Source organism: Hemiscyllium ocellatum, chromosome 50 (assembly GCF_020745735.1).
Source record: "Hemiscyllium ocellatum isolate sHemOce1 chromosome 50, sHemOce1.pat.X.cur, whole genome shotgun sequence".
Classification (NCBI taxonomy): domain Eukaryota; kingdom Metazoa; phylum Chordata; class Chondrichthyes; order Orectolobiformes; family Hemiscylliidae; genus Hemiscyllium; species Hemiscyllium ocellatum.
The window spans coordinates 6685674-6711775 of record NC_083450.1 but is presented as its reverse complement, the minus strand read 5'-3'; the positions used below and the strand labels follow the sequence as shown (position 1 = coordinate 6711775).

The following is a 26102-nucleotide window of genomic DNA, read 5'->3' as shown; positions in this document are numbered from 1 at the left end:
CCTGCTGTTGTGTACTAGCCCCCTTAATGGTGGGGTCCCAGGGAGCGTTACCGAACACTGGACAGTCAAGGAGTGTCAGTTTGTAAATGAAAAGGGATGACTCAGTAAGGTGGTACCGGCCTCGGTGGAGTTATTCCACGTCCAAAAAAGGAACTATTTTTTTCCCAAGACAGCATCTTCAGGTGGGATGGGTATCCAGGAAGTGGGGCAACCAATCTCCTCACCTGAACGACACAGGCCTCAGGCTGTGCCTTTAGCTCTTTGTCCTCCAACACCTTCACGGGTCCCCCCTTCAACAGGCAACCGCCAATGAAAATCTGCAGCAAAACAGAAGTTATTCCTCAAAAGGCAAGTGCATTTCCAATCCCTCAAGGGCACTGGCTACCCCGACAACTCTGGGCTCCAACAGCCCTGCCCCGTCTCGTGGTTCCGATCTGCTCCGCTATCCCAGTGTTCATCCATGAGGCTACCATTTCCCAATCTCTGTCTCGTACTCCAGCCCCTACACCCCCTCCCTATCTCTGTCACCCCCTACACCCCCTCCCTATCTCTGTCACCCCCTCCAGCCCCTACACCCCTTCCCTATCTCTGTCACCCCCTACACCCCCTCCCTATCCCTGTCACCCCCTCCAGCCCCCTACACCCCCTCCCTATCTCTGTCACCCCCTCCAGCCCCTACACCCCCTCCCTATCTCTGTCTCATACTCCAGCCCCTACACCCCCTCCCTATCTCTGTCACCCCCTCCAGCCCCTACACCCCCTCCCTATCTCTGTCACCCCCTCCAGCCCCCTACACCCCCTCCCTATCTCTGTCACTCCCTACACCCCCACCCTATCTCTGTCACCCGCCTCCGGCCCCTACACCTCCCTCCCTATCTCTGTCACCCCCTCCGGCCCCTACACCCCCTCCCTATCTCTGTCACCACCTACACCCCCTCCCTATCTCTGTCACCCCCTACACCCCCTCCCTATCTCTGTCACCCCCTACACCCCCTCCCTATCTCTGTCACCCCCTACACCCCCTCCCTATCTCTGTCACCACCTACACCCCCTCCCTATCTCTGTCACCCCCTACACCCCCTCCCTATCTCTGTCACCCCCTCCCCCCAGGCCTCTCTCAGTTTTCGATTAGATCCCCACTCATCCTTCTAAACTCAATCAAGTATCGACCCAGAGTCCAGAACCTCATATGGTACTGTCTTTACACCCCCCTTCCCCTATCCCCAGGTCATTGTAGTGAATCTCCTGTCGTCACCCCTCCAAAGCCAGTGTGTCCTTCCTTCGATCTGAGACCCAGACCTGCTCACGCTATTCCAAGTGCGGCCTGAGCAGAGCCTTATCCAGCCTCAGCACAACGTCCCTGCTCTCGGACTCTAGCCCTCTGTCACTGAGAACTAACATCGCATTTTCCTTCCTCACTGCCAACTGAACCTGCAGGTTAACCTCGAGAGAATCCTGAGCTAAACTCCCCAGGTTCCCCAGTGTTTCAGGTTTCTGCAGCCTTTCCCCGCTTGGCAAACTCTGGTCAAAGTGCACCACCTCGCTCTTTCCCCCATTGTACTCCATCTGCCACGTCCTTGCCCATTCTCCCAGCCTGTCCTCACCTTCTTGACGTCCTTATCCTGGATTGTCTGTGTGGGACCAGCAAACTGAGCTCCAACACCCTCAGTTCCTCCGTCCGCAGCGTTGGTGTGTAACTGGGTCCTTTCCTGACATTGGGAAGTTCAGTGCTGTTCCCCAGCCCAATCCCAGGGTAAGGAAGTGGGACGAACGCAGGTGTCTCTCCTTACCTGACCCACCAGTCGGGGTTTCTGGGTATCCGTGATATCGTACTGCCGGATATCTCCGTGGAGCCAGTTGCTGAAATACAGGAAGCGGTCGTCCAGGGAGATGAGGATGTCTGTGATCAGGCCTGTCTCAAAGGAGGAAGGAGTCACACACATCGTACCTCAGGGAGAGCTCGAACCCCTGAGCTTCACCCCAACCCTAACGCTGACCTTAACCCTAACCCCTGACCCTGATCCGAATGCTGACCTTAACCCTAACCCCTGACTCTGATCCTAATGCTGACCTTAACCCTGACCCTTACCCTAACGCTGACCTAAACCCTGATCCTCACACTGACCTGAACCCTGACCCTGATCCTACCGCTGAACTTAACCCTGACCCCCTCCTTATCTGTTTCATTTCCTCCAGTCCCCTACACCCCCTCCCTATCTCTGTCACCCCATCCCAGCCCTACACCCCCTCCCTATCTCTGTCACCCCCTCCAGCTCCTAAACCCCTCCCAATCTCTGTCACCCTCTCCAGCCCCTACACCCCCTCCCAATCTCTGTCACCCTCTCCAGCCCCTACACCCCCTCCCTATCTCTGTCACCCCCTCCAGCCCCTACACCCCCTCCCTATCACTGTCACCACCTCCAGCCCCCTATATCCGTTCCCTATGTCTCTCACCCCCTCCAGGCCCCTACACCCCCTCCCAATCTCTGTCACCCTCTCCAGCCCCTACACCCCCTCCCAATCTCTGTCACCCTCTCCAGCCCCTACACCCCTTTCTATCTCTGTCACCCCCTCCAGCTGCCTACACCCCCTCCCTATCTCTGTCCCCCTCCAGCCCCCTACACCCCCTCCCTATCTCTGTCATCCCCTCCAGCCCCCTACACCCCCTCCCTATCCCTGTCACCCCCTCCAGCCCCTACACCCCCTCCCTATCTCTGTCATCCCCTCCAGCCCCTACACCCCCTCCCTATCCCTGTCACCTCCTCCAGCCCCTACACCCCCTCCCTATCTCTGTCCCCCCTCTAGCCCCTACACCCCCCTCCCTATCTGACAAACCTCTGGCGATGGGTCCTCAAGGACTCCATCAGAGCAGTTTGTTTTCCTGTGTTTTTGCGTGTGGGGTGGGCTGAGATTTGAAGGATTTTCAACAAATAAAGGACCTGCATTTGTCTAGCGCCTGTCCACGACCTGGAGCCTGGATACGTTCAAGAGGCGTCAGGAAGGAAACGCGGCGGCCAGGAGTGAGCGGGGAATGCAGTATTGATCGAGAGATTATACCTTTTGGGGGCAGTTTGGGGAGCAAGGAGAGAAAGGCGAGAATGTGGCTCAGTCCCCATCCTGTGGAACAGCAGGTTGGCACTGAATGGCCTCCTGTTTCGGTCACGGGGCCAGACGGGCTCTGGGGACCGGGTGTGGGGTTCAAACCGATCGCGCCCCTCTTTCGTGAGAACGTCACTGACCTGGCATTTCCGGCAGGATCCAGCCCTCTACCCGCTTGCTTGGCACAGCAATGACTTTTTCTGCTGCCCAGTCTCCCTGCTGGAGGGTGGGGGGGGAAGGGGGCAGATTAAACACTAGACATTTCAGTCTCACAGGAACGGACAACCCGTGCTCTACCCCAAGGGGCTTGTGTGCTCAACGATGGAGATGGCAGTGTTTTGCCAAGTCTCTGCGTTGTGTTGGTGTCTTCCCCCAGAGGGTCCATGCTGCGTCCCCACCACACACAGCCCAGATACAGTGTACAGACCCCCCTCCCCACACTCACACAGCCCAGACTGTATACAGAACCCCCTCCCCACACTCACACACACAGCCCAGATACAGTGTACAGAACCCCCTCCCCACACACACACACAGCCCAGACAGTGTACAGACCCCCCTCCCCACACACACACACACACACAGCCCAGACAGTGTACAGAACCCCCTCCCCCCACACACACACACAGCCCAGACAGTGTACAGAACCCCCTCCCCACACACACACACAGCCCAGACAGTGTACAGACCCCCCTCCCCACACACACACACAGCCCAGACAGTGTACAGACCCCCCTCCCCACACACACAGCCCAGACAGTGTACAGACCCCCCTCCCCACACACACAGCCCAGACAGTGTACAGAACCCCCTCCCCACACACACACACACACACAGCCCAGACAGTGTACAGAACCCCCTCCCCACACTTACACACACAGCCCAGACAGTGTACAGAACCCCCTCCCCACACACACAGCCCAGACAGTGTACAGAACCCCCTCCCCCTACACACACACACAGCCCAGACAGTGTACAGATCCCCCTCCCCACACACACACACACAGCCCAGACAGTGTACGAACCCCCTCCCCACACACACACAGCCCAGACAGTGTACAGAACCCCCTCCCCACACACACACACAGCCCAGACAGTGTACGAACCCCCTCCCCACACACACACAGCCCAGACAGTGTACGAACCCCCTCCCCACACACACACACAGCCCAGACAGTGTACAGAACCCCCTCCCCACACACACACACATCCCAGTGTACAGAACCCCCTCCCCACACACACACACACAGCCCAGACAGTGTACAGAACCCCCTCCCCACACACACACACACAGCCCAGACAGTGTACAGAACCCCCTCCCCACACACACACACACACAGCCCAGACAGTGTACAGAACCCCCTCCCCACACTCACACACACAGCCCAGACAGTGTACAGACCCCCCTCCCCACACACACACACAGCCCAGACAGTGTACAGAACCCCCTCCCCACACACACACACAGCCCAGACAGTGTACAGAACCCCCTCCCCACACACACACACACAGCCCAGACAGCGTACAGAACCCCCTCCCCACACACACACACACACAGCACAGACAGTGTACAGAACCCCCTCCCCACACACACACACAGCTCGCACAGTAAACAGACCAGCCAAACACACACACCCAGCCCACACCGCGTACAGAGACCTCCCCACACCCAGCCCGCACAGCGTACAGAACTCCCCCACACACACAATCCAGCAGTGTACAGACCAGCCAAATGCACACCTGCATAGCCCAGACATTGTATAGACCACACAGACACACACACAGCCCGTCACAGACAGCCCAGACACTGTACAGAGCCTCCACGCACCCCAGACATTCTACAGACCCCTTGTCCATCCCAGGAAGCCTCCAAACATCTTGGAGAGAGTACCCCTTGTGAAATGCCTGGACCCTATGGAACTGTAATGACACAGGGTCCTCAGCTTGTGAGGAGCAATCTGACTCACGCACCACCCCCTTCCCATCCGCAGGAGATACTGATCCCGGGAGCCCTTGCCCACCAGTCCAACCCAGCGTACCTCCGTCTTGTAGAAACGGAAGACGGAGCTGTTGAGGGCACAGCCGACCATGCCCTCAGCCGCAGAGGGCTCGTGCAGGAAGCGGATCTCCAGGGGAATGGCCCCCTCTTGCCCGAGGTCGATGGTCTGTACCCGTGTGTGGTTGGCCCAGTCCCAGATGTGTAGGCACTGCCCGTAGAGCCCTGGTTGGCGAGAAGAGTCGACAGGGGTTGGGAGGTCATTTTGTGGCCGTCCAGGACATTGGTTAATCCCCTTTTGGAATATTGCGTGCAATTCTGCTCTCCCTGCTACAGGAAGGAGGTTGTGGACCTTGGAAGGGTTCAGAAAAGATTGACAAGGAGGTTGGAGGGTTTGAGCTACAGGGAGAGGCTGAACAGGCTGGGGCTGTTTTCCCTGGAGCGTCGGAGGCTGAGGGGTGACCTTATAGCGGTTTACAAAATCATGAGAGGCATGGATAGAGTAAATAGACAAGGTCCTTTCCCTGGGGTGGGGGAGTCGAGACTTGGAGGGCATAGGTTTAGAGTGAGAGGGGATAGGGACCTGAGTGGCAACATTTTGAGGGTGGTGCGTGTATGGAATGAGCTGCCAGAGGAAGTGGTGGAGGCTGGTACAATGACAACATTTAAAAGGTATTGGGATGGGGACATGAATAGAAAGGGTTTAGAGGGATAGGGGTCAAGTGATGGGACTGGATTAGCTTAGGATATCAAGGGGGCATGGATGAAGGGTCTGTTTCCATGGTGTACACCTCTCTGACTCTGAGACACCAGAAGGGTGAAGAGCCTGGAAAGCGTTCACTCCCGGTCAACGGTGGACGAGGCTGTGGCAAGAATTCCTGAGCCCCATGGGCCTGTCCCTATAAAAGGATTACCTCCACAATCCGTGACTTTCTGTATAAAGATACAGAGCTTGCTTTCTGGCTGTGTAATGTCAGTCAGCACAGAATCCAGAGTGTCCGTGCCCGTGTGATATCGCTGCCTTCTGATCAGCTCGTGTTGGAAATAAACTTCGAGACATCCGACTCAACAGCAAGCTGACTATCCGGGGTCTCTGACCGTCTCAGTCGCCCACAAGACAGAATCTAATGGTTGGAAGAGCTCAGCGGGTCTGGCAGCATCCGCGGTGAGAAATCAGAAATGCGGGTCCGGTGACCCTTCCTCAGAAGAGTCTGGGAAATGTGGGTTTGTGTGCAGAAGGTAAGGTGGGGGGGAGAAAGGGGTAACGAGTAAACGATGCAGCCCAAAGTGAGTGCAGAACAGTTGGACAGATGAAGGACTGGAGAACGATCAGACTGGGAGAGTGAATAGCTGTAAGGGGAAGGATATCAAATCCCTATGGTGTGGAAGCAGGCCGTTGGCTCATCAACTGCACACTGACCCTCAGAAGACCATCCCACCCAAAGCTACCCCGCTATCCTATCCCTGTAACCCTGCATTTCCAATGGCAAACCTACCTACCCTGCACACCTTGGACACTACGGGACAATTTAGCATGGCCAATCCACCCTAACCTGCACATCCCTGGATACTATGGGACAATTTCCCATGGCCAATCCACCCTAACCTGCACATCCCTGGGCACTACGGGACAATTTAGCATGGCCAATCCACCCTAACCTGCACATCCCTGGGCACTATGGGACAATTTAGCATGGCCAATCCACCCTAACCTGCACATCCCTGGGCACTACGGGACAATTTAGCATGGCCAATCCACCCTAACCTGCACATCCCTGGGCACTACGGGACAATTTAGCATGGCCAATCCACCCTAACCTGCACATCCCTGTGCACTATGGGACAGTTTAGCAAGGCCAATCCACCCTAACCTGCACATCCCTGGGCACTATGGGACAATTTAGCATGGCCAATCCACCCTAACCTGCACATCCCTGTGCACTATGGGACAGTTTAGCAAGGCCAATCCACCCTACCTTTTGCGCAGCATTCTAACCAATGTCGTTTACAGCCACAACATGACCTCCCAACTCCAATTCAGGAGAGATGTCTCTCCTCTTGCACTGACCAATATAGGAAAACATACCAAACGCCTTCTTTTCTATCCTGTCTACCTTCAAGGATCTATGAACCTGCACTCCAAGGTCTCTCTGTTTAGCGACACTCCCTAGGACTTTACCATTAAGTGTAGAAGTCCTGCCCTGATTTGTCTTTCCAAAATGCAGCACCTCGCATTTATCTAAATTAAACTTCATCTGCCACTCATTGGCCCATCTGATTAAGATCCTGTTGTAATCTGAGGTAACATTTTGATCGATAGGGGTATGGGAGAAGGCAGGACACTTGGGATAGAATATGTACAAGGGCAATGGACTGAATAGCCTCCTTCTCCACTCTGACAATTCTCCGGGCCTGCGACAGTTCTGAATTTTCCTTATAGTCATCCATCAAACTGCACAAGTCTGCAGCTGATGTTAACAAATACAAGTAAAACTAATCTGTTCTGAAGCCGCAAATCCACCCCGTGCTAAGAAGAGCGATAAAAAAACCAAATCAGAGGCTGTTGATACAACAATGATGGCCCGTACAAACAGTCCTGCAAGGAAGGCTCCAAAGGGAACAAAAAGTATTCAAAACACGCACTTAGCTCAAAAAGACTTTGCAGAAAGCCATTTTCTTGATAAAAACGCTGTGACCAGATGCCAGCTGAATTTGTTTTATCGAAACTTGAGCAAAAATTTCTGTGATGTCATCCGTCATTTTTGGGGTGTGACTACCACCTACAGGCCGATGCCTGCCACTACAGGTCCACAGATCGTAAACCTGTGAGACCAGACAATCCAGGCAAAGGGAGGTGGGGGGCAAAGGGAGGTGGGGGGCAAGGGAGGAGTGCATTGTGGGTTCGAACAGTGGCTCTTTATCGCGGGAAATGACAGGAGGCTAATCCAGAAACAAGACGGACCCGGATTAGTCTGGGATTTCAGGAGAAATGTCTTCCCCCTCCTCGCTCCCACGGGGAGTGAGGGGGGAGAATGGGGGAACGCTCCCACAGGGAGTGGGGGGAGAATGGGGACTCGGTCCCACAGGGAGTGAGGGGGGAGAATGGGGGAACGCTCCCACGGGGAGTGGGGGGAGAATGGGGACTCGCTCCCACGGGGAGTGAGGGGGGAGAATGGGGGATCGCTCCCACAGGGAGTGGGGGAAATACGTTGACGATGGGGTCAGGGACGCTGAATAAACGCATTAGGGAGGAACAGAAGACTGGGGAGCAGAGGGACCGTGTGAATTCTTGCTCACTCACCAGCCTGGACATCCTCCACCTTGAAGCCATCGATCAGAGCCTTGGGCGCTCCCCACTCGGTGCTGATCATGACGTTGTGCCGAGGCTGGTACCAAAAGTCATAGCCGAAAGGGGCAGCGTGCCCATCCTGCTCCCAGTTGCCCTTCAGCTCAAACGTTTCTCCGTCCAGCAAGGCGAATCCGCCTGTAACACAGGGGCAGGGGGGAGGTCAGCATGTAGGCCTGAGGCCTGGCTTACGGAGGTGGGGGTGGGGTGGAGGAAGGAGCTACATCGGGAGCTGGTCATAGCCAACCAGGGCGTTGGGCAAGGGAGCCAGCACTATCACCCACCCCAGTCACACCTCCTGTGGGGGGGACAGAGATAGGGAGGGGGTGTAGGGGCTGGAGGGGGTGACAGAGATAGGGAGGGGGTGTAGGGACTGGAGGGGGTGACAGAGATAGGGAGGGGGTGTAGGGGCTGGAGGGGGTGACGGAGATAGGGAGGGTGGTAGGGGCTGGAGGGGGTGACAGAGATAGGGAGGGGGTGTAGGGACTGGAGGGGGTGACAGAGATAGGGAGGGGGTGACAGAGATAGGGAGGGGGTGTAGGGGCTGGAGGGGGTGACGGAGATAGGGAGGGTGGTAGGGGACTGGAGGGAGTGACAGAGATAGGGAGGGGGTGTAGGGACTGGAGGGGGTGACAGAGATAGGGAGGGGGTGACAGAGATAGGGAGGGGGTGTAGGGGCTGGAGGGGGTGACGGAGATAGGGAGGGTGGTAGGGGACTGGAGGGAGTGACAGAGATAGGGAGGGGGTGTAGGGGCTGGAGGGGGTGACAGAGATAGGGAGGGGGTGACAGAGATAGGGAGGGGGTGTAGGGGCTGGAGGGGGTGACGGAGATAGGGAGGGTGGTAGGGGACTGGAGGGAGTGACAGAGATAGGGAGGGGGTGTAGGGACTGGAGGGGGTGACAGAGATAGGGAGGGGGTGACAGAGATAGGGAGGGGGTGTAGGGGCTGGAGGGGGTGACGGAGATAGGGAGGGTGGTAGGGGACTGGAGGGAGTGACAGAGATAGGGAGGGGGTGTAGGGGCTGGAGGGGGTGACAGGGATAGGGAGGGGGTGTAGGGGCTGGAGGGGGTGACAGAGATAGGGAGGGGATATAGGGGCTTGAGGGGGTGACAGAGATAGGGAGGGGGTGTAGGGGCTGGAGGAGGTGACAGAGATAGGGAGGGGGTGACAGAGATAGGGAGAGGGTGTAGGGGGCTGGAGGAGGTGACAGAGATAGGGAGGGGCTGGAGGGGGTGACAGAGGTAGGGAGGGGACGTAGGGGCTGGAGGGTGTGACAGAGACAGGGAGGGGGTATAGGGGCTGGTTGAGGTGACAGATAGGGAGGGGGTGTAGGGGCTGGATGAGGTGACGGAGATAGGGAGGAAGTGACAGAGATAGGGAGGGGGCTGGAGGGGGTGACAGAGCTAGGGAGGGAGTGTAGGGGCTGGAAGGGGTGAGAGAGATAGGGAGGGGGTGTAGGGGCTAGATGAGGTGACAGAGATAGGGAGGGGGTGTAGGGGACCGGAGGTGGTGACAGAGATAGGGAGGTGGTGTAGGGGGCTGGAGGGGGTGATAGAGACAGGGAGGGGCTGGAGGGGGTGACAGAGATAGGGAGGGGATGTAGAGGCTGGAGGGGGTGACAGAGATAGAGAGGGGGTGTAGAGGCTGGAGGGGGTGACAGAGATAGGGAGGGGGTGTAGGGGACCGGAGGTGGTGACAGAGATAGGAAGGGGGCATAGGGGCTGGAGGGGGTGACAGAGATAGGGAGGGGGTGTAGGGGCTGGAGGGGGTGACACAGATAGAGAGGGGGTGTAGGGGACCGGAGGTGGTGACAGAGATAGGGAGGGGATATAGGGGCTGGAGAGGGTGACAGAGATAGGGAGGGGACTGATGGAGAGGGGTGGTACCTTTGCCGTTGCCATGGGGATCACCCATGGTGCTGATCATGATCTCCCCATTGGCCAGGCAGTGAGACGTGTGGGGATTGGCCAGGTGACACTTCTCAAACAGATCCCTCGGTTCAACGACCTGAAAAAATCCAGGACTGGAACTGGGAAGTGGATTTACCGCTCAGACCCCACACTCACTGACCCTCATTGACCACCCCCCTCCCTCTCTCTGCCCACCACTCCCCGTGGGAGCGAGTCCCCCATTCTCCCCCCATTCCCGATGGATTGCTTCCTGTTCTGGAAGCTCTGTTGAGGCCTGTCCATTTTGTGCCTGTCCCCAGTTGCCCCTTGAACAGAGCGAGTGGCCCCTACACCCCTCAGTGGGCGGTCAACATGATCGTTGTAGGTATCTGGAGTCACATGTCGGACCAGAACTGATACGGGCGGCCAATTTCCCTCCCCCTTGAGCCATCCCCAATTGGGGGGGGAGAGGGGGATTCTTAACCACTATCGATGACGGTCCCCGTCAATGATGGCTTCCAACTCCAGAATTGATTCACGGGTTTTACATCCGTGTGGAAGCAGGGCCGAGGTTCGAACCCATGTCCCTGTTCCCCACACCCCCCCCCTCCTCAGAGCGTTGGCCTGGGGTAAAGCCAGATTTGCCCCATGCACCACGGCCCGCCCACCCTCCCCCCTCGCCAAGGCTGAGCGAGTGGAGCCACCTCCCAGTGGCCAACGCACTCTGAGAGTCAGCGTGGGGGCGCCCAGGGTCACCTTGAAGATCCGGGGGGCCCTTGGGTCGGTCCCCACGTCGATCACATAGATCCGAGAGGAGATCAGCGAGGGCAGGATCAGCCGATTCCGGCGTTTGGAAGGATCCCCGTGGCAGCTGCTGCAGGCATTCCAGCCGGAATGATGGAGCTCATCCCGAAGGTGGGGCATCGGCATGCGGTGGATCACCTGCAGGGGGCGTGCGGCTCGAGGTCACTCTGGGAATAGCTCTGATACCCCCCACTCCCACCATCGCCACCACCCTCCAGCCCCCTACACCCCCTCCCTATCTCTGTCATCCCCTCCAGCCTCTCCACCCCCTCCCTATCTCTGTCAACCCCTACACCCCCTCCCTATCTCTGTCACCCCCTCCAGCCCCTACACCCCCTCCCTATCACTGTCACCTCCTCAGCCCCCTACACTCCCTCCCTATCTCTGTCACCCCTCCAGCCCCCTACACCCCCTCCCTATCTCTGTCACCCCCTCCAGCCTCTCCACCCACTCCCTATCTCTGTCACCCCCTCCAGCCCCTACACCCCCTCCCTATCTCTGTCACCCCCTCCCTATCTCTGTCACCCCCTCCAGCCCCCTACACCCCCCCCATCTCTGCCACCTCCTCCAGCCCCCTACACCCCCACCCTATCTCTGTAACCTCCCTCCAGCCCCCTACACCCCCTCCCTATCTCTGTCACCCCCTCCAGCCCCCTACACCCCCTCCCTATCTCTGTCACCCTCTCCAGCCCCCTACACCCCTCCCTATCTCTGTCACCCCCTCCAGCCCCCTACACCCCTCCCTATCTCTGTCACCCCCTCAGCCCCCTACACCCCTCCCTATCTCTGTCACCCCCTCAGCCCCCTACACCCCCTCCCTATCTCTGTGACTCCCTACACCCCCACCCTATCTCTGTCACCCCCTCCAGCCCCTACACCCCCACCCTATCTCTGTCACCCCCTCCAGCCCCTACACCCCCACCCTATCTCTGTCACCCCCTCCAGCCCCTACACCCCCTCCCTATCTCTGTCACTCCCTCCAGCCCCTACACCCCCTCCCTATCTCTGTCACCCCCTCCCTATCACTGTCACCTCCTCCAGCCCCCTACACCCCCTCCCTATCTCTGTAACCTCCCTCCAGCCCCCATTCCCCCTCCCACCTCCCCCCCCGAGATCTGTGCTCTCTCCCAGTCCCTGCCTCTGAAGCATCCTTCCCGAAGAGTTGGGGAGAGAGTGATGAAGGGAGAAAGACATGGAGAGAGCAGAGAGAGGGAGAGACATAGAGAGAGAGAAAAACTCAGGAGCAACCCCTCACTGGGAGCCGTGTCTTCGCCTGACTATGCTGGTGGGGGAAGAGGTGCTCCTGATCCTGGGAATACTCTCCCGAAACGTCTTTCCTCTCTCTCCACGTCTCTCTATGTCTTTCTCTCTGCCTCACTCTTTCACTCACTCATGCTACATTGTTCTCCCACTCTTCGTCTGTCTCTCCCATTCAATCTCTCTCTCGCTCTCTCTCTCTCCCATTCACTCTCTCTCTCTCTCTCTTCCACCCCACACCCCCCCAACCTTTCTCTCTGTCAGTCATTCCTCACTCTTGGTATCTCTTTCTCTGTCCCACTTTCTCTCTCCTGTCTCTATTTCATGCCCTCTCTCACTGTTCTCTCTACCGCTCTCTGTTTCTGTCTCCCTCTCTCTCCGTCTCTATGATTCTTCCTCTCTTTCCCTCTCTCTTTTTGCATTATGGTCCACTCTGTCCCCCAGGATAGGGAAAGCACAGAGTAAAGCTCCCTCTACACTGTCCCCCCATCCTAGGACAGAAACAGCAGAGGGGTTAGATACACAGTATCTACACAGTCCCTCTACACTATCCCCCAGGACATGGTAAGCATGGGGTTAGATGCAGAGTAAAGCTCTCTCTACACTGTCCCCACTCCCATCCCAGAGGTTGGATACAGAGTAAAGCTCCCTCTACATTGTCCCACCCCATTCCAGGGACAGCACGGGGTTAGATACAGAGTAAAGCTCCTTCTACACTGTTCCCCTTTCCCAGTACAGGGCTAGATACAGAGTAAAGCTCCCTCTACACTGTTCCCCTATCCCAGGACAGGGACAGCATGGAGTTATATACTGAGTAAAGCTTCCTCTGCACCGTCTTCCCCACCCCCCATCAAACACACCCAGGTAAGCTGTTCTTTATCCTGTCCCTAGTTTCAGCTACTGATTAGTTTCCAAGTCAGGATTCTATTTCTGCTTTCTTTACTAATAATTAGACGGAGATTTTAATTGCTACGTTGAGAGCTGGGTAAAGCAGCAATCATATAAGGTTAACTGAGAGGCAATTATTCATAATCTTGTACACAAAATCCCGGTGGGAATACATTTTCTGAAAATTCTGATTGAAGACAAAAGCAGGGAGGAATTTTCTCTCTCGGGAGGTTGAGAGACCCTGGAACCCACTTCCTTAGAGAGTAACGGTGGGATATTTACTGAATAGTTTTTAAGGTCGAGGGAGGTAGAGGGGGAGAAATTTCGTTTTCCTATATTCTGGACCTTGATTGCAAGAATGCCAGATTTCAAATGAGCATGACAATTTCTACACCGGGACAAAAGGGGCTACATTTTATTTGCTTCATATTGGGGAAGGATTACTTTAAACCAAGGAAGCTGTTGCTGTACCTTGAAAGACACTGTACTGGACCTCACTGGGAGTTGTGTTTACACTGCTGCTCAGCTCGAAGATGTCTGAGATGCCGCGGCCTTGAGATTGGGTGTCCAGAGTCACACCTGACTGGCCATTGGTTTGAGCCATTTGCCGTGTCGACTTTTTGAAAAGCATCCCATCCCTCTTCCCCTGCATTTAGCACGGCCAATCCCCCCCCATCCTACAGATCCCTAGGCATTATGGATAATTCAGCACGGCCAATCCCCCCCATCCTACAGATCCCTAGGCATTATGGATAATTCAGCACGGCCAATCCCCCCTAACCTACACATCCCCAGGCATTATGGGTAATTCGGCATGGCCAATCTCCACCCTAACCTGCACATCCCTGGGGCACTTTGGGACAATTTAGCATGGCCAATCCACCCTAACCTGCACATCCCTGGGCGCTATGGGACAATTTAGCACGGCCAATCCACCCTAACCTGCACATCCCTGGGCACTATGGGACAATTTAGCACGGCCAATCCACCCTAACCTGCACATTACTGGGCACTATGGGACAATTTAGCATGGCCAATCCGCCCTAACCTGCACATCCCTGGGCACTATGGGACAATTTAGCATGGCCAATCCCACCCTAACCTGCACATCCCTGGGCATTATGGGACAATTTAGCACGGCCAATCCACCCTAACCTGCACATCCCTGGGCACTGTGGGTCAATTTAGCACGGCCAATCCACCCTAACCTGCACATCCCTGGGCACTGTGGGACAATTTAGCATGGCCAATCCACCCTAACCTGCACATCCCTGGGCACTGTGGGACAATTTAGCATGGCCAATCCACCCTAACCTGCACATCCCTGGGAACTATGGGACAATTTAGCATGGCCAATCCCACCCTAACCTGCACATCCCTGGGCACTATGGGACAATTTAGCATGGCCAATCCACCCTAACCTGCACATCCCTGGGCACTGTGGGACAATTTAGCATGGCCAAATCCACCCTAACCTGCACATCCCTGGGCACTATGGGACAATTTAGCATGGCCAACCCACCCTCAGCTGCCCCGTCGTTGGACTGTGGGAGCACCAGGAGGAAACCCACACAGGCACGGGGAGAGATTGTGCAAACTCCACACAGACAGTCGACCGAGGGTGGGATTGAACCCAGGTCCCTAGCGCTAACCACTGAGCCACCCTGCCTCACCAGCAGAGTGTGAGAACAGTACAGAGGAAAAAGCCTTCAATGTGCAGAAAAGAGTCTCTCATTCTCTGAAAGATAAATATTCTCACTCCCCTCTGGTTGCGATGAATTGCTGTCTCTAACCAGTTGTGGAATTAATGTTACAACAATCCCCTAAGTCTATCCCCAGTCCTTTCTGGATATAATAAGGTTCCTAGGGCGAAAGATTTTTGCCTGTTTGAATCCTATCATGTGGGGGTCCTATTGAACTGTGTTTCCCCAGTACCTTTCCCTTGGTTTGGTTGCTTGACCATGTCTGTCTGTATATATGTGTGGGATCGATCATTCTTGTCTCAGGTTACCAGGGCAAACTTTCTGATTGACCGAAGCCTCACCAGGAAGAAAGCAATGGGCTATCCACAAGATCTTGAGTCATTCAAAAATGGTAAAAGGTGTCTCAGAAAGCCCTTTACCCTGGCCCACTCTGGGATCATACTCTGCAATCAAAGGAACACCTTCCAGGCTTAACCTGGGACCCTCATTGGCTGAGGAGACACCGGGAAGGAGCCAATCAAGAGTCGACCTACAGCGTGAGGTGTTGGCGTGATGTCTCGAAATTTGGCACTCTTGCAATGGGTCCTGACGGAAAACGTGGCGATTTTGGGTTGCGGATTGGGAGGCAGGAAGTTAGTAGCTGGTGGTTGTAAAATGCTGGGGAGGGGTGGTGGGGAAGCATTGCATGGTCCCTTTAACAGATTGTGTGCTTTTTCTGTGTTTTGAGATTGAAAATGGATGTCCGTGTGCAGAAGCTTGAAGGTTTGCAAGTACACCGAGAGCACCCAAACGGAAACATTTATTTCCCGAAGGCCGTAGAGTTAACAGGCCAAGCAGCAGTTTTTACCATGACAACAGGCTTTTGAATTTAGCCAATCAATTTGAACCAGGTGCTTAGATACCAAACACCTATTAAATTTAAACCTGATGGTTTTGACAACATAGGACTAATTCTACAGTAATACCTATGTTATGGTGGGTATAAAAGAAGGGGCTAGTTGGATAAAGAGCCCGTAGTGACCTGAGCTAAAGGTCCTCAACTCTCCAGAGAGAATTTATGGCTCTCTCAGCCTCATCTACGCCTGAGAGAAAGCGCCATCTAAATAAAAACAGTACTAATGGCACAGCTAGTTAATATTCCTAACAGAAGAATCGACAGAGAAAGCACAGAACATTCCGGAAGACATGCAACCTGGCTGTAATTTGGAGACACCCAATTCTTTTTTTAACCTTAGTGGGACTCGTATTTATTGGAACAGCATACCATTAGAATCATTTGGGAACAGTTAATAGTTAGAAGGGATTTATTCGTCTTGTCAATAGTTTATTTAATTTGTTCATTGTTTGAGTTAGATAAATAAATTGTTGCTTGTTGATTTTGAGGCGAGTGTCAGGGATTTATTTTGTTTGAACCCCCTTGAAGATGTTGAAAAGCAGGTTATACTACTTGACACATTCCTTTTACAGATTATGGGGTTAGGTACTCCTCTTTGGGGTGTTTTGCTTTTAGTTCTCAGGTAGAGAGAGAGAGGAGTCAACCTTAGCTTTAGGCAAAATGGAAATGTCTTCTCCTTCCACGAACAACATCATAGCGCCTCCCTAACCTTGCCCTCCCAGGGTGGCCTGGCTCTATCTAACGTCCAGGTGACAGTCCCACTCCTCCCCATCCCTTGGCTCCCCCCAGTGACCTCAATGCGAACGCACCTGGGAGTAGGTGGGCGACTTGGGGTCAACGTCGATGGTGGCAAGGTAGTCCGGTTTGCAAACTGCAGTGTTCCTGTAGATGCAGGGCACATAGACAATCTCCTCCTTCGCGCCTATAGAGATGGGTGTGTGTGTGTGTGTGTGTATGTGTGTGTGTGGGGTGTGTGTATGTGTGTGTGTGTGTGTGTGTGTGTGGGGTGGGTGGGTGTGTGTGGGGTGGGTGGGTGTGTGTGTGTGGTGGGGGTGTGTGTATGTGGGGTGTGTGTGTGGGGGGGGTGGGTGTGTGTGTGTGGGGGGGTGTATGTGTGTGTGGTGGGTGGGTGTGTGTGTATGTGTGCGTGTGGGGTGGGTGGGTATGTGTGTGTGTGTGTGGGGGGGAGGTGGGTGTGTGTGGGGGGGAGGTGGGTGTGTGTGTGGGGGGGGGGGGGTCCAAAGAAACAATCAGATTATTCAACTTTTCATCAAGTCATAGAGTCAGACAGCACAGAAACAGACCCTTCGGCCCATCTACATCTGTGCCGACCCAATATCCCAACCTAATCTAGTCCCATTTGCCAACATTTGGCCCATATCCCTCTAAACCCTTCCTATTCATGTCCCCATCCAGATGCCTTTTAAATGTTGTCATTGTACCAGCCTCCACCACTTCCTCTGGCAGCTCATTCCACACACGTACCACCCTCTGTGTGAAAAAGTTGCCCCTTAGGTCTCATTTATATCTTTCCCCTCTCACTTTAAACCTATGCTCTCTAGTTCTGGACTCCCCCACCCCAGGGAAAAGACCTTGTCTATTTACCCTATCCTTGCCCCTCATGATTTTATAAACCTCTATAAGGTCACCCCCTCAGCCTCCGACGCTCCAGGGAAAACAGCCCCAGCCTGTTCAGCCTCTCCCTGTAGCTCAATCCCTCCAACATCCTTGTAAATCTTTACTGATCCCTTTCCAGTTTCACAACATCTTTCCGATAGGAAGGAGACCAGAATTGCACGCAATATTCCAACAGTGGCCTAACCAATGTCCTGTACAGCCGCAACATGACCTCCCAACTCCTGTACTCAATACTCTGACCAATAAAGGAAAGCATACCAAACGATGCCTTCACTATCCTATCTACCTGCGTCTCCACTTTCAAGGAGCTATGAACCTGCACTCCAAGGTCTCTTTGTTCAGCAACACTCCCTAGGACCTTACCATTAAGTGTATAAGTCCTGCTGAGATTTGCTTTCCCAAAATGCAGCACCTCGCATTTATCTGAATTAAACTCCATCTGCCACTTCTCAGCCCATTGGCCCATCTGGTCCAGATCCTGTTGTAATCTGAGGTAACCCTCTTCGCTGTCCACTACACCTCCAATTTTGGTGTCATCTGCAAACTTACTAACTGTACCTCTTATGCTCGCATCCAAATCATTTATATAAATGATGAAAAGTAGAGGGCCCAGCACCGATCCTTGTGGCACTCCACTGGTCACAAGCCTCCAGTCTGAAAAATAACCCTCCACCACCACCCTCTGTCTTCTACCTTTGAGCCAGTTCTGCATCCAAATGGCTCGTTCTCCCATGAACTCTAACCTTGCTAGCCAGTCTACCTATCGCTTGTAAATCTTTCTAGCCAGCTTTCTCTCCCGCTGTAGCGTTGCCCTCTGTATTAATCATTCCTGGTATCCTGTTCCCAATTTTTAAAATTTGAAACTCTCTCTAACTTTTCGAAACAACCTCTGAGACTCAGTCCCTCTGAAATGTTCCCTTCCTGATGGGATGCGTCAAACCTCTCAATTCGGAATTGTCCCCTCAGGCTCCGACCATAGCCGTTCCTCTGACCTGTCTTTTCCCTGGCTCGTTCTCCAGGAATATCTTACCTTGCATGGCCTCTCGGGGGCTCCTGTATCCAGGACCGCATGATCCACACTTGGCTGCAGAGAGAACAGAAGGCATCGGTTTCACCTTACGTAGGATTGAAGGTAACATCTCTTGGCCCCAGCACTGTGGGTGTTTCACAGATAATTTCATAGAATCCCCACTGTGTGGGAAACAGGCCCTTCGGCCCAACAAGTCAACTGACCCGACAAAGAGTATCCTATCCAGATCCATTCCACATTTTACTCCTGGACACTGTGGACAATTTAGCACCCTGACCTGCGCAGCTTTGGGTTATGGGAGAAATTGACTTTAGACCGTAACTTTAGCGTTTTCTCTGCTTCGTACACAGGCCTGGATGACTCTGTTTCTTCCGGCAGCTCTCCACATGATGCAGATCAGCCCCTAGCTGTGATATTACCCGTTGTATAGGGAAGCCTGTAACCTGGTCTCAAAATGGCCTCCTTGCCAGGGAAACAGATGAACAGTCCAGTCATCGTTAATACCATGCGTCATTCTCACGTAATGTCTAGGGATGTGCAGGTTAGGGTGAGTTGGCCATGCTAAATTGTCCCGTAGTGTCCAGGGATGTGTAGGTTAGGGTGGATTGGCCATGCTAAATTGTCCCATAGTGCCCAGGGATGTGCAGGTTAGGGTGGATTGGCCATGCTAAATTGTCCTGTTGTGCCCATGTGTGAGAGGCGCTTGCAAATGTTTCTGCAAAGATCACAAGGCTGAATCCTGATGAGGGGTGTATGTTAAGCTAGATTAGCTTATACAAACAGCTACAAGTTGCTGCATATTGCTTCTGCAGAGGGTGGAATCATGAGAGCGTTTACCAAGAAATAACTAACTGAAAAGGGAGGTGGTCAACTGGTAGATACAGATGTATTGCCATGATCGTTGGTATTGTCACGCACATCGGGAGTTAGTGTGAACAACATAACCAAATAAGGCATAACATAAATATGAGTCGGTGGGGGACGGGGGGAGTGGGGGCTAAGCTGAGGGTAGTGGGAGATGTAAACAGAGGCAGTGTGAAGCTGGGGCTTGTGATAGGCTATGCCCAACTGCAAAAGCAACCAATGGGGTAAACCGGGAGTGCCGAGAGACTCAGCTGGACTGTATAAAAGGTAATGTATATCTGATCGGGGTGCCCACTTGTTAGACAGATCTTGCAAGAACGCTTCAATAACATTCACTGCGTCAGAGTTTGACTCGGAATGAATTTTATTGATTTGCCTTGCTTCCCACACCAGGGATGTACAGGTTAGGGTGGGTTGGCCCTGGGGAGATACAGGGTTACAGGGATGTGCGGGTTAGGGTGGATTGGCCCTGGGGAGATACAGGGTTACAGGGATGTGCGGGTTAGGGTGGATTGGCCCTGGGGAGATACAGGGTTACAGGGATGTACAGGTTAGGGTGGATTGGCCCTGGGGAGATACAGGATTACAGGGATGTGCGGGTTAGGGTGGATTGGCCCTGGGGGAGATACAGGGTTACAGGGTTGTACAGGTTAGGGTGGATTGGCCCTGGGGAGATACAGGGTTACAGGGATGTGCAGGTTAGGGTGGATCGGCCCTGGGGAGATACAGGGTTACAGGGATGTGCGGGTTGGGGTGGATTGGCCCTGGGGAGATACAGGGTTACAGGGATGTGCGGGTTAGGGTGGATTGGCCCTGGGGAGATACAGGGTTACAGGGATGTGCGGGTTAGGGTGGATTGGCCCTGGGGAGATACAGGGTTACAGGGATGTGCGGGTTAGGGTGGATTGGCCCTGGGGAGATACAGGGTTACAGGGATGTACAGGTTAGGGTGGATTGGCCCTGGGGAGATACAGGGTTACAGGGATGTACAGGTTAGGGTGGATTGGCCCTGGGGAGATACAGGGTTACAGGAACGGAGTGGGTCTGGGTGGGACAATCTGCAGAGGGTTGGTATGGATTCGATGGACAGAATAGCCTGCTTCCACACTGTAGGGATTCTGTGATCAAAAGGCAGAGCAACATCACAACAGGATTGAGGTGATTCACGCTGATGAGAAAGAAAGGGAGACTACAGAAGGGAGATAGTGTGTGTGTGTGTGTGTGTGTGTATCTGTGTGTGTGTGTGAGTGTGTCTGTATGTGTGTGTGGATCTCTGTGTGTGTCTGTGTGTGTGTCTGTGTGTGTGCGCGTCTGTGTGTGAGTGTGTCTGTATGTGTGTGTGTGTGTCTGTCTGTATGAGTGTGTCTGTGTGTGTGTGTGTGTATCTGTGTGTGTGTGTGTGTGCGTGAGTGTGTCTGTATGTGTGTGTGGATCTCTGTGTGTGTGTCTGTGTGTGTGCGCGTCTGTGTGTGTGTGTCTGTATGTGTGTGTGTGTGTGTATCTGTCTGTATGAGTGTGTCTGTGTGAGTGTGTCTGTGTGTGTGTGAGTGTGAGTAAGGGAGAAGAGTGCTTAAATTATAAAATTTCACTCGAAGCCCTGATCCTTTGACTGTAGAAGCTACACATTGACAGAGTTGGGAATTGAAGTCAGAAATCTCCAACCCGATAAAACCCAGCGTGTCTCTGTTTCCTGCCTCGCTTCCTTGGCTTTCCACCAAGTATTTGAGGCATGTTTACATTCCCTCCAGCCGAACCCTTGCCCTCTCTCTTGGACATTGAAAGCACTCGTTTCAATTCCAAAACCAAATGGAACATTGACCTGAAAGCCAGAGCTGGGAGTAAACAGCAGAGAACTCAACTCGAACACAAAGGAAAGGATTTGTTGGGGAGAACGAGGCAGCTTCCCTCCAAAAGGATTTTCTACAAAACTTATATCATCCGAGCTAATGTCTGGACTAGACTGTGCACGGTGTGGTCGTGGGAAGTGCAAAAAGATATATAAAATGGCGCATTATTGTGTACAAATGTTACATTCACAAGCATCAATAAGGGCTAGCATGAAGAGGCAATGGGTCAAACAGCCTCATTGCACACCCAACCCTAACCCTACTAACCCTAATCTTAAACCTAACTTTAAACCTAACCTTAGACCTAACCCTAACCAACCCTAAACCTAAACCTAACCTTAACCCTAACACTATCTCTAACCATAATCTAACCCTAACACTAAAACCCTAACCTTAATCCTAACCTTAACCTTAATCCTAACCCTAACCGCAACCTGAACCCTAACCTAAACCTTAACCCTAACCTTAATCCGAAACCCAACCCTATCCCTAATCCTAACCCTAACTCTAAGCTCAGCCTAACCCTAACCCAAACCCTCACCTAGACGTTAACCAAAACCCTGACCCTGACCTTAATCCTAACGCTAACCCTCACACTGACCCTGAGGGAGCAGGCGCTTTCAGAGGATCAGCACTGAGGGAGCGGGCACTGTCGGAGGATCAGTGCTGAGGGAGTGGGAGTGTGGGAGGGTCAGTGCTGAGGGAGTGGGAGTGTGGGAGGGTCAGTGCTGAGGGAGCGGGCACTGTCGGAGGATCAGTGCTGAGGGAGTGGGAGTGTGGGAGGGTCAGTGCTGAGGGAGCGGGCACTGTCGGAGGGTCAGTGCTGAGGGAGTGGGTGCTGTCGGAGGGTCAGTGCTGAGGGAGTGGGTGCTGTCAGAGGGTCAGTGCTGAGGGAGCGGGTGCTGTCGGAGGGTCAGTGCTGAGGGAGCGGGCGCTGTCAGAGGGTCAGCACTGAGGGAACGGGCACTGTCGGAGGGTCAGTGCTGAGGGAGTGGGAGTGTGGGAGGGTCAGTGCTGAGGGAGTGGGAGTGTGGGAGGGTCAGTGCTGAGGGAGTGGGCTCTGTCGGAGGGTCAGTGCTGAGGGAGTGGGCGCTGTCGGAGGGTCAGCGCTGAGGGAACGGGCACTGTCGGAGGGTCAGTGCTGAGGGAGTGGGAGTGTGGGAGGGTCAGTGCTGAGGGAGTGGGCACTGTGGGAGGGTCAGTGCTGAGGGAGTGGGTGCTGTCGGAGGGTCAGTGCTGAGGGAGTGGGTGCTGTCGGAGGGTCAGTGCTGAGGGAATGGGTGCTGTCGGAGGGTCAGTGCTGAGGGAGCGGGCACTGTCGGAGGGTCAGTGCTGGGGGAACGGGTGCTGTCGGAGGATCAGTGCTGAGGGAGCAGGCACTGTCGGAGGGTCAGTGCAGAGGGAGCAGGCGCTGTGGGAGGGTCAGTGCTGAGGGCGGGGTGCGCTGTGGGAGGGTCAGTGCTGAGGGAGTGGGCACTGTCGGAGGGTCAGTGCTGAGGGAGCAGGTGCTGTTGGAGTTGCCATCTTTAAGCCCCTGAGCTGCTATTGGGTGTGTGGTTGAAGGAAGGTTGGGGGTGAGGGGTTGAGTTGGTTGCAGGGGGCGGTGTGGCGTAGGGGTGAGGGGGTTGTGGGAGTGGGGGGAGCTTGACCCCCCTATTTGCCCCATTTCTAACCATCACCGGGCAGCGCTAGTAGAAAGGGAAACGAGGTCACCCCCTTGGATTGTAAACATCTCCGTCTGGCTTTCCAGCAGAGGCCATTCTTTAGAGAGCAGGTTGAGGACAGGCGCTAAAGGAATGCAAGACATCTCCATTATCAAGCAAACTGGGTGAAGCTCCCCCAGACTGGGCCTTCCCACACAGAACATGCTTTGACCAATCCTTTGTCGTGTCGGACTCCCCTCAGGCACCTTCCGGAACCTTCTGGGGCCTTTCTACCCAGCAGCGCGTCTGGCTCCGCATTAGCACGGCACCCGCTCCCCCTCCCCACCTCACTCCCCAGCTCCATGTCGTCAGGGCACGGACAGAGAGGGCTAGGATGGAGCGGGCGGCCATTCAGCCCGTCCACACCCCACCCTCTGCCAGCTCTCTGCCCAGCAGGTGACTCCAAAACCATCCCCCAATCCTGGAGGTCCCACTCTGATTCAAACCCCCTCAGGATCTCTGTCTCCGCACGGCCCACCCGGCAACGCTCAATCCGACCGCAAGAGTTAGGGAGCAGGCCGGGGCAGGGGGGCGCGGGGTGGGTGGAAACGAGAGGAGGCAGAGATCTGGAAGAGTCCCTGGATCAAACAGGGGCGACTTACCCATGTCCCACTCTGCTTCGCGACCTGCCCTGTGTACAAAGATAGAGAGGTCAGGGGAGTGATGTGAGAGCGCGGGGAGAGAGAAAGCGAGGGAGACAAAGGAAGACAGGGAGAGAGTGATAGAGAGAGAGAAAGTGATGGAGAGAAAGAGACTGATAGAGAGACAGTGAGAGAGACTGATAGAGAGTGATAGAGAGAGAGATAGAGAGAGAGTAATGGAGAGAGAGAGAGATGGACAGAGAAAGTGATAGAGAGAAAGAGACTGATAGAGAGACAGTGAGAGAGAGTGATAGAGAGAGAGATAGAGAGAGAGTAATGGAGAGAGAGAGAGAGAGAGATGGACAGAGAAAGTTATAGAGAGAGAGATAGAGAGAGCAATGGAGAGATAGTTAGAGAAAGTGATAGCGAGAAAGAGACTGATAGAGAAAGAGATTGAGAGAGAGTGATAGAGAGAGAGATAGAGAGAGAAAGAGATTGAGAGAAAGAGACTGATAGACAGCAAAAGAGAGTGATAGAGAGAGAGATAGACAGAGAAAGTGATAGAGAGAAAGACTGATAGAGAGATAGCGAAAGAGAGTGGTAGAGAGTGATAGAGAGAGAGAGATAGAGAGAGAGTAATGGAGAGAGAAAGATGGACAGAGAAAGTTATAGAGAGAGCAATGGAGAGATAGATAGAGAAAGTGATAGTAAGAAAGAGACTGATAGAGAAAGAGATTGAGAGAGCGTGATAGAGAGAGAGTAATGGAGAGAGAGAGATAGACAGAGAAAGTGATAGAGAGAGAGACTGATAGAGAGACAGCAAAAGAGATTGACAGAGAGTGATAGAGAGAGAGATAGAGAGAGCAATGGAGACATAGATAGATAGACAGAGAAAATGATAGAGAGAAAGAGACTGATAGAGAAAGAGATTGATAGAGAGAGTGATCGGGAGATAGAGAGAGAGAGTAAGGGGGAGAGAGATAGAGTAAGTGATAGAGAGAGAGAATGAAAGAGTTTGATAGAGAGAGATTGATAGAAAGAGAGCGATAGAGAACTAACAATGGAGATAGAGAGAGAGAGCAAGTAATAGAGAGAGAGAGAGTGATACAGAGAGAGAGAAAACACGTCGATGCACAGGTCTAAATAAAGAGTGTGATAGAAAGAGAGACAGAGAGAAAAACAGAGAGAGAGAGAGAGAGAGACGGAGAGAGAGAGGGAGAGGGAGAGAGGGACAGAGAGAGGGAGAGGCAGATAGGGACAGAGAGAGAGAGAGAGACGGAGAGAGAGAGGGAGAGAGGGACAGAACAGGCAAAGGTTAATACTGTACAAAGTAGGAGATTGTGATAGAGACGGAGAGAGAGAAAACAGATCAATGCACAGAGCAAAACAGGGAGAGTGAGAGAGAGACGGAGGGAGAGAGAGGGAGAGGGAGAGAGAGAACAGGTTAACGCACAGGCCAACAGAGAGAGTGACTGACCGACAGAGAGAGACTGAGTAGGTAGACACACACTGACACAGCCCAAAGTACACTCTCTAAGCGAAGCTGACTTATTACATCACAGTGATTGGCAGGCAAGGTTCCCTGTGCACGATAAAAATAACAGAGGCGGGTTAACCCTTCGCGGAGACTCCAGGCCACATTAACCCCCGCTCTCCTCGGCCGGTGACAAACTGATCGGAACGGACACTCAGGGTAACCAGGGAACGCGTCCCTCCCTCCTCCCCCTCAGTCCCTGGGGAGGGGGCTTGGGTCAGCTGACCGTACGCTCACGAGACTGCAGGCAGTCAGAGCAGAAAACTCTCCCGGTGTGTCAATACCCAGGGATCCACGCAGCCCCCCCCCCCTCCAAGAGCGTGCCCACTCCCTTCTCCCTGAACGGTGTCAGGCCTGGCGGGGCAGGAGGGGTTCATGAGCCCAGTTAATCAAGCACACTCAGCTTTGCTCACAGGGATCAGGGAGAAAGTGAGGGTCTGCAGATGCTGGAGATCAGAGCTGAAAACGTGTTGCTGGAAAAGCGCAGCAGGTCAGGCAGCGTCCAAGGAGCAGGAGAGTCGACGTTTCAGGCATGAAAGAAGGGCTCATGCCCTAGACGTCGATTCTCGTAACAGGGATTGGGGTAAGGGTTAGAATACAGGAGCAGGGAGCTGAGGGGAGTCCGTCGAAGGGTAGAGTCCAGCCTCTGACTGGCAGGGTTGAGGAGACAGGTTCAGCCCTGGCTTTGAAAAGCAGAAGGGAAGTCTGTGCAGGGTGTTAGAAAATGGAGGTTGACCACCCTGCCTGCCTTCCCCCAAAACCGAAACACCCAAAAAGGGGAGCCCGTCGCCTCATCATCTGCAAAAGGAGATGCAGAGAGAACGTGACGAACTGCAGACGCTGGAGATCAGAGTCGAGAGAGTGGGATGCTGGAAAAGCACAGCAGATCAGGCAGCATCCGAGGAGCAGGAGAATCGGGTATAGGTCTGAAGGAGGGTTTCTGACTGAAACACTGATTCTCCTGCTCCTCGGCCGCTGCCTAATCTGCTGTGTTTTTCCCAGCGCCACACTCTCGGCTCTGAAAAGT

The 26102-nt window shown here is 54.0% G+C and overlaps 1 protein-coding gene across 1 annotated transcript in view; it reads right to left on the bottom strand.

Moving 5' to 3' along the window:
* Positions 1-25089, bottom strand: part of selenbp1 (selenium binding protein 1) — a 32768-nt gene extending 7679 nt beyond the window's left edge. The window contains exons 1-11 of the mRNA XM_060820715.1: positions 25019-25089; positions 23563-23591; positions 18547-18600; positions 16688-16800; positions 11088-11273; positions 10329-10449; positions 8397-8579; positions 5139-5320; positions 3240-3318; positions 1791-1912; positions 225-317 (exon numbers count right to left, since the gene is read on the bottom strand). Of these exons, the coding sequence (XP_060676698.1) occupies positions 225-317; positions 1791-1912; positions 3240-3318; positions 5139-5320; positions 8397-8579; positions 10329-10449; positions 11088-11273; positions 16688-16800; positions 18547-18600; positions 23563-23566 (1137 nt within the window). The 5' untranslated portion in view covers positions 23567-23591; positions 25019-25089. The remainder of the gene's footprint in view (positions 1-224; positions 318-1790; positions 1913-3239; positions 3319-5138; positions 5321-8396; positions 8580-10328; positions 10450-11087; positions 11274-16687; positions 16801-18546; positions 18601-23562; positions 23592-25018) is intronic.
* Between the last annotated feature and the right edge of the window lie 1013 nt (positions 25090-26102).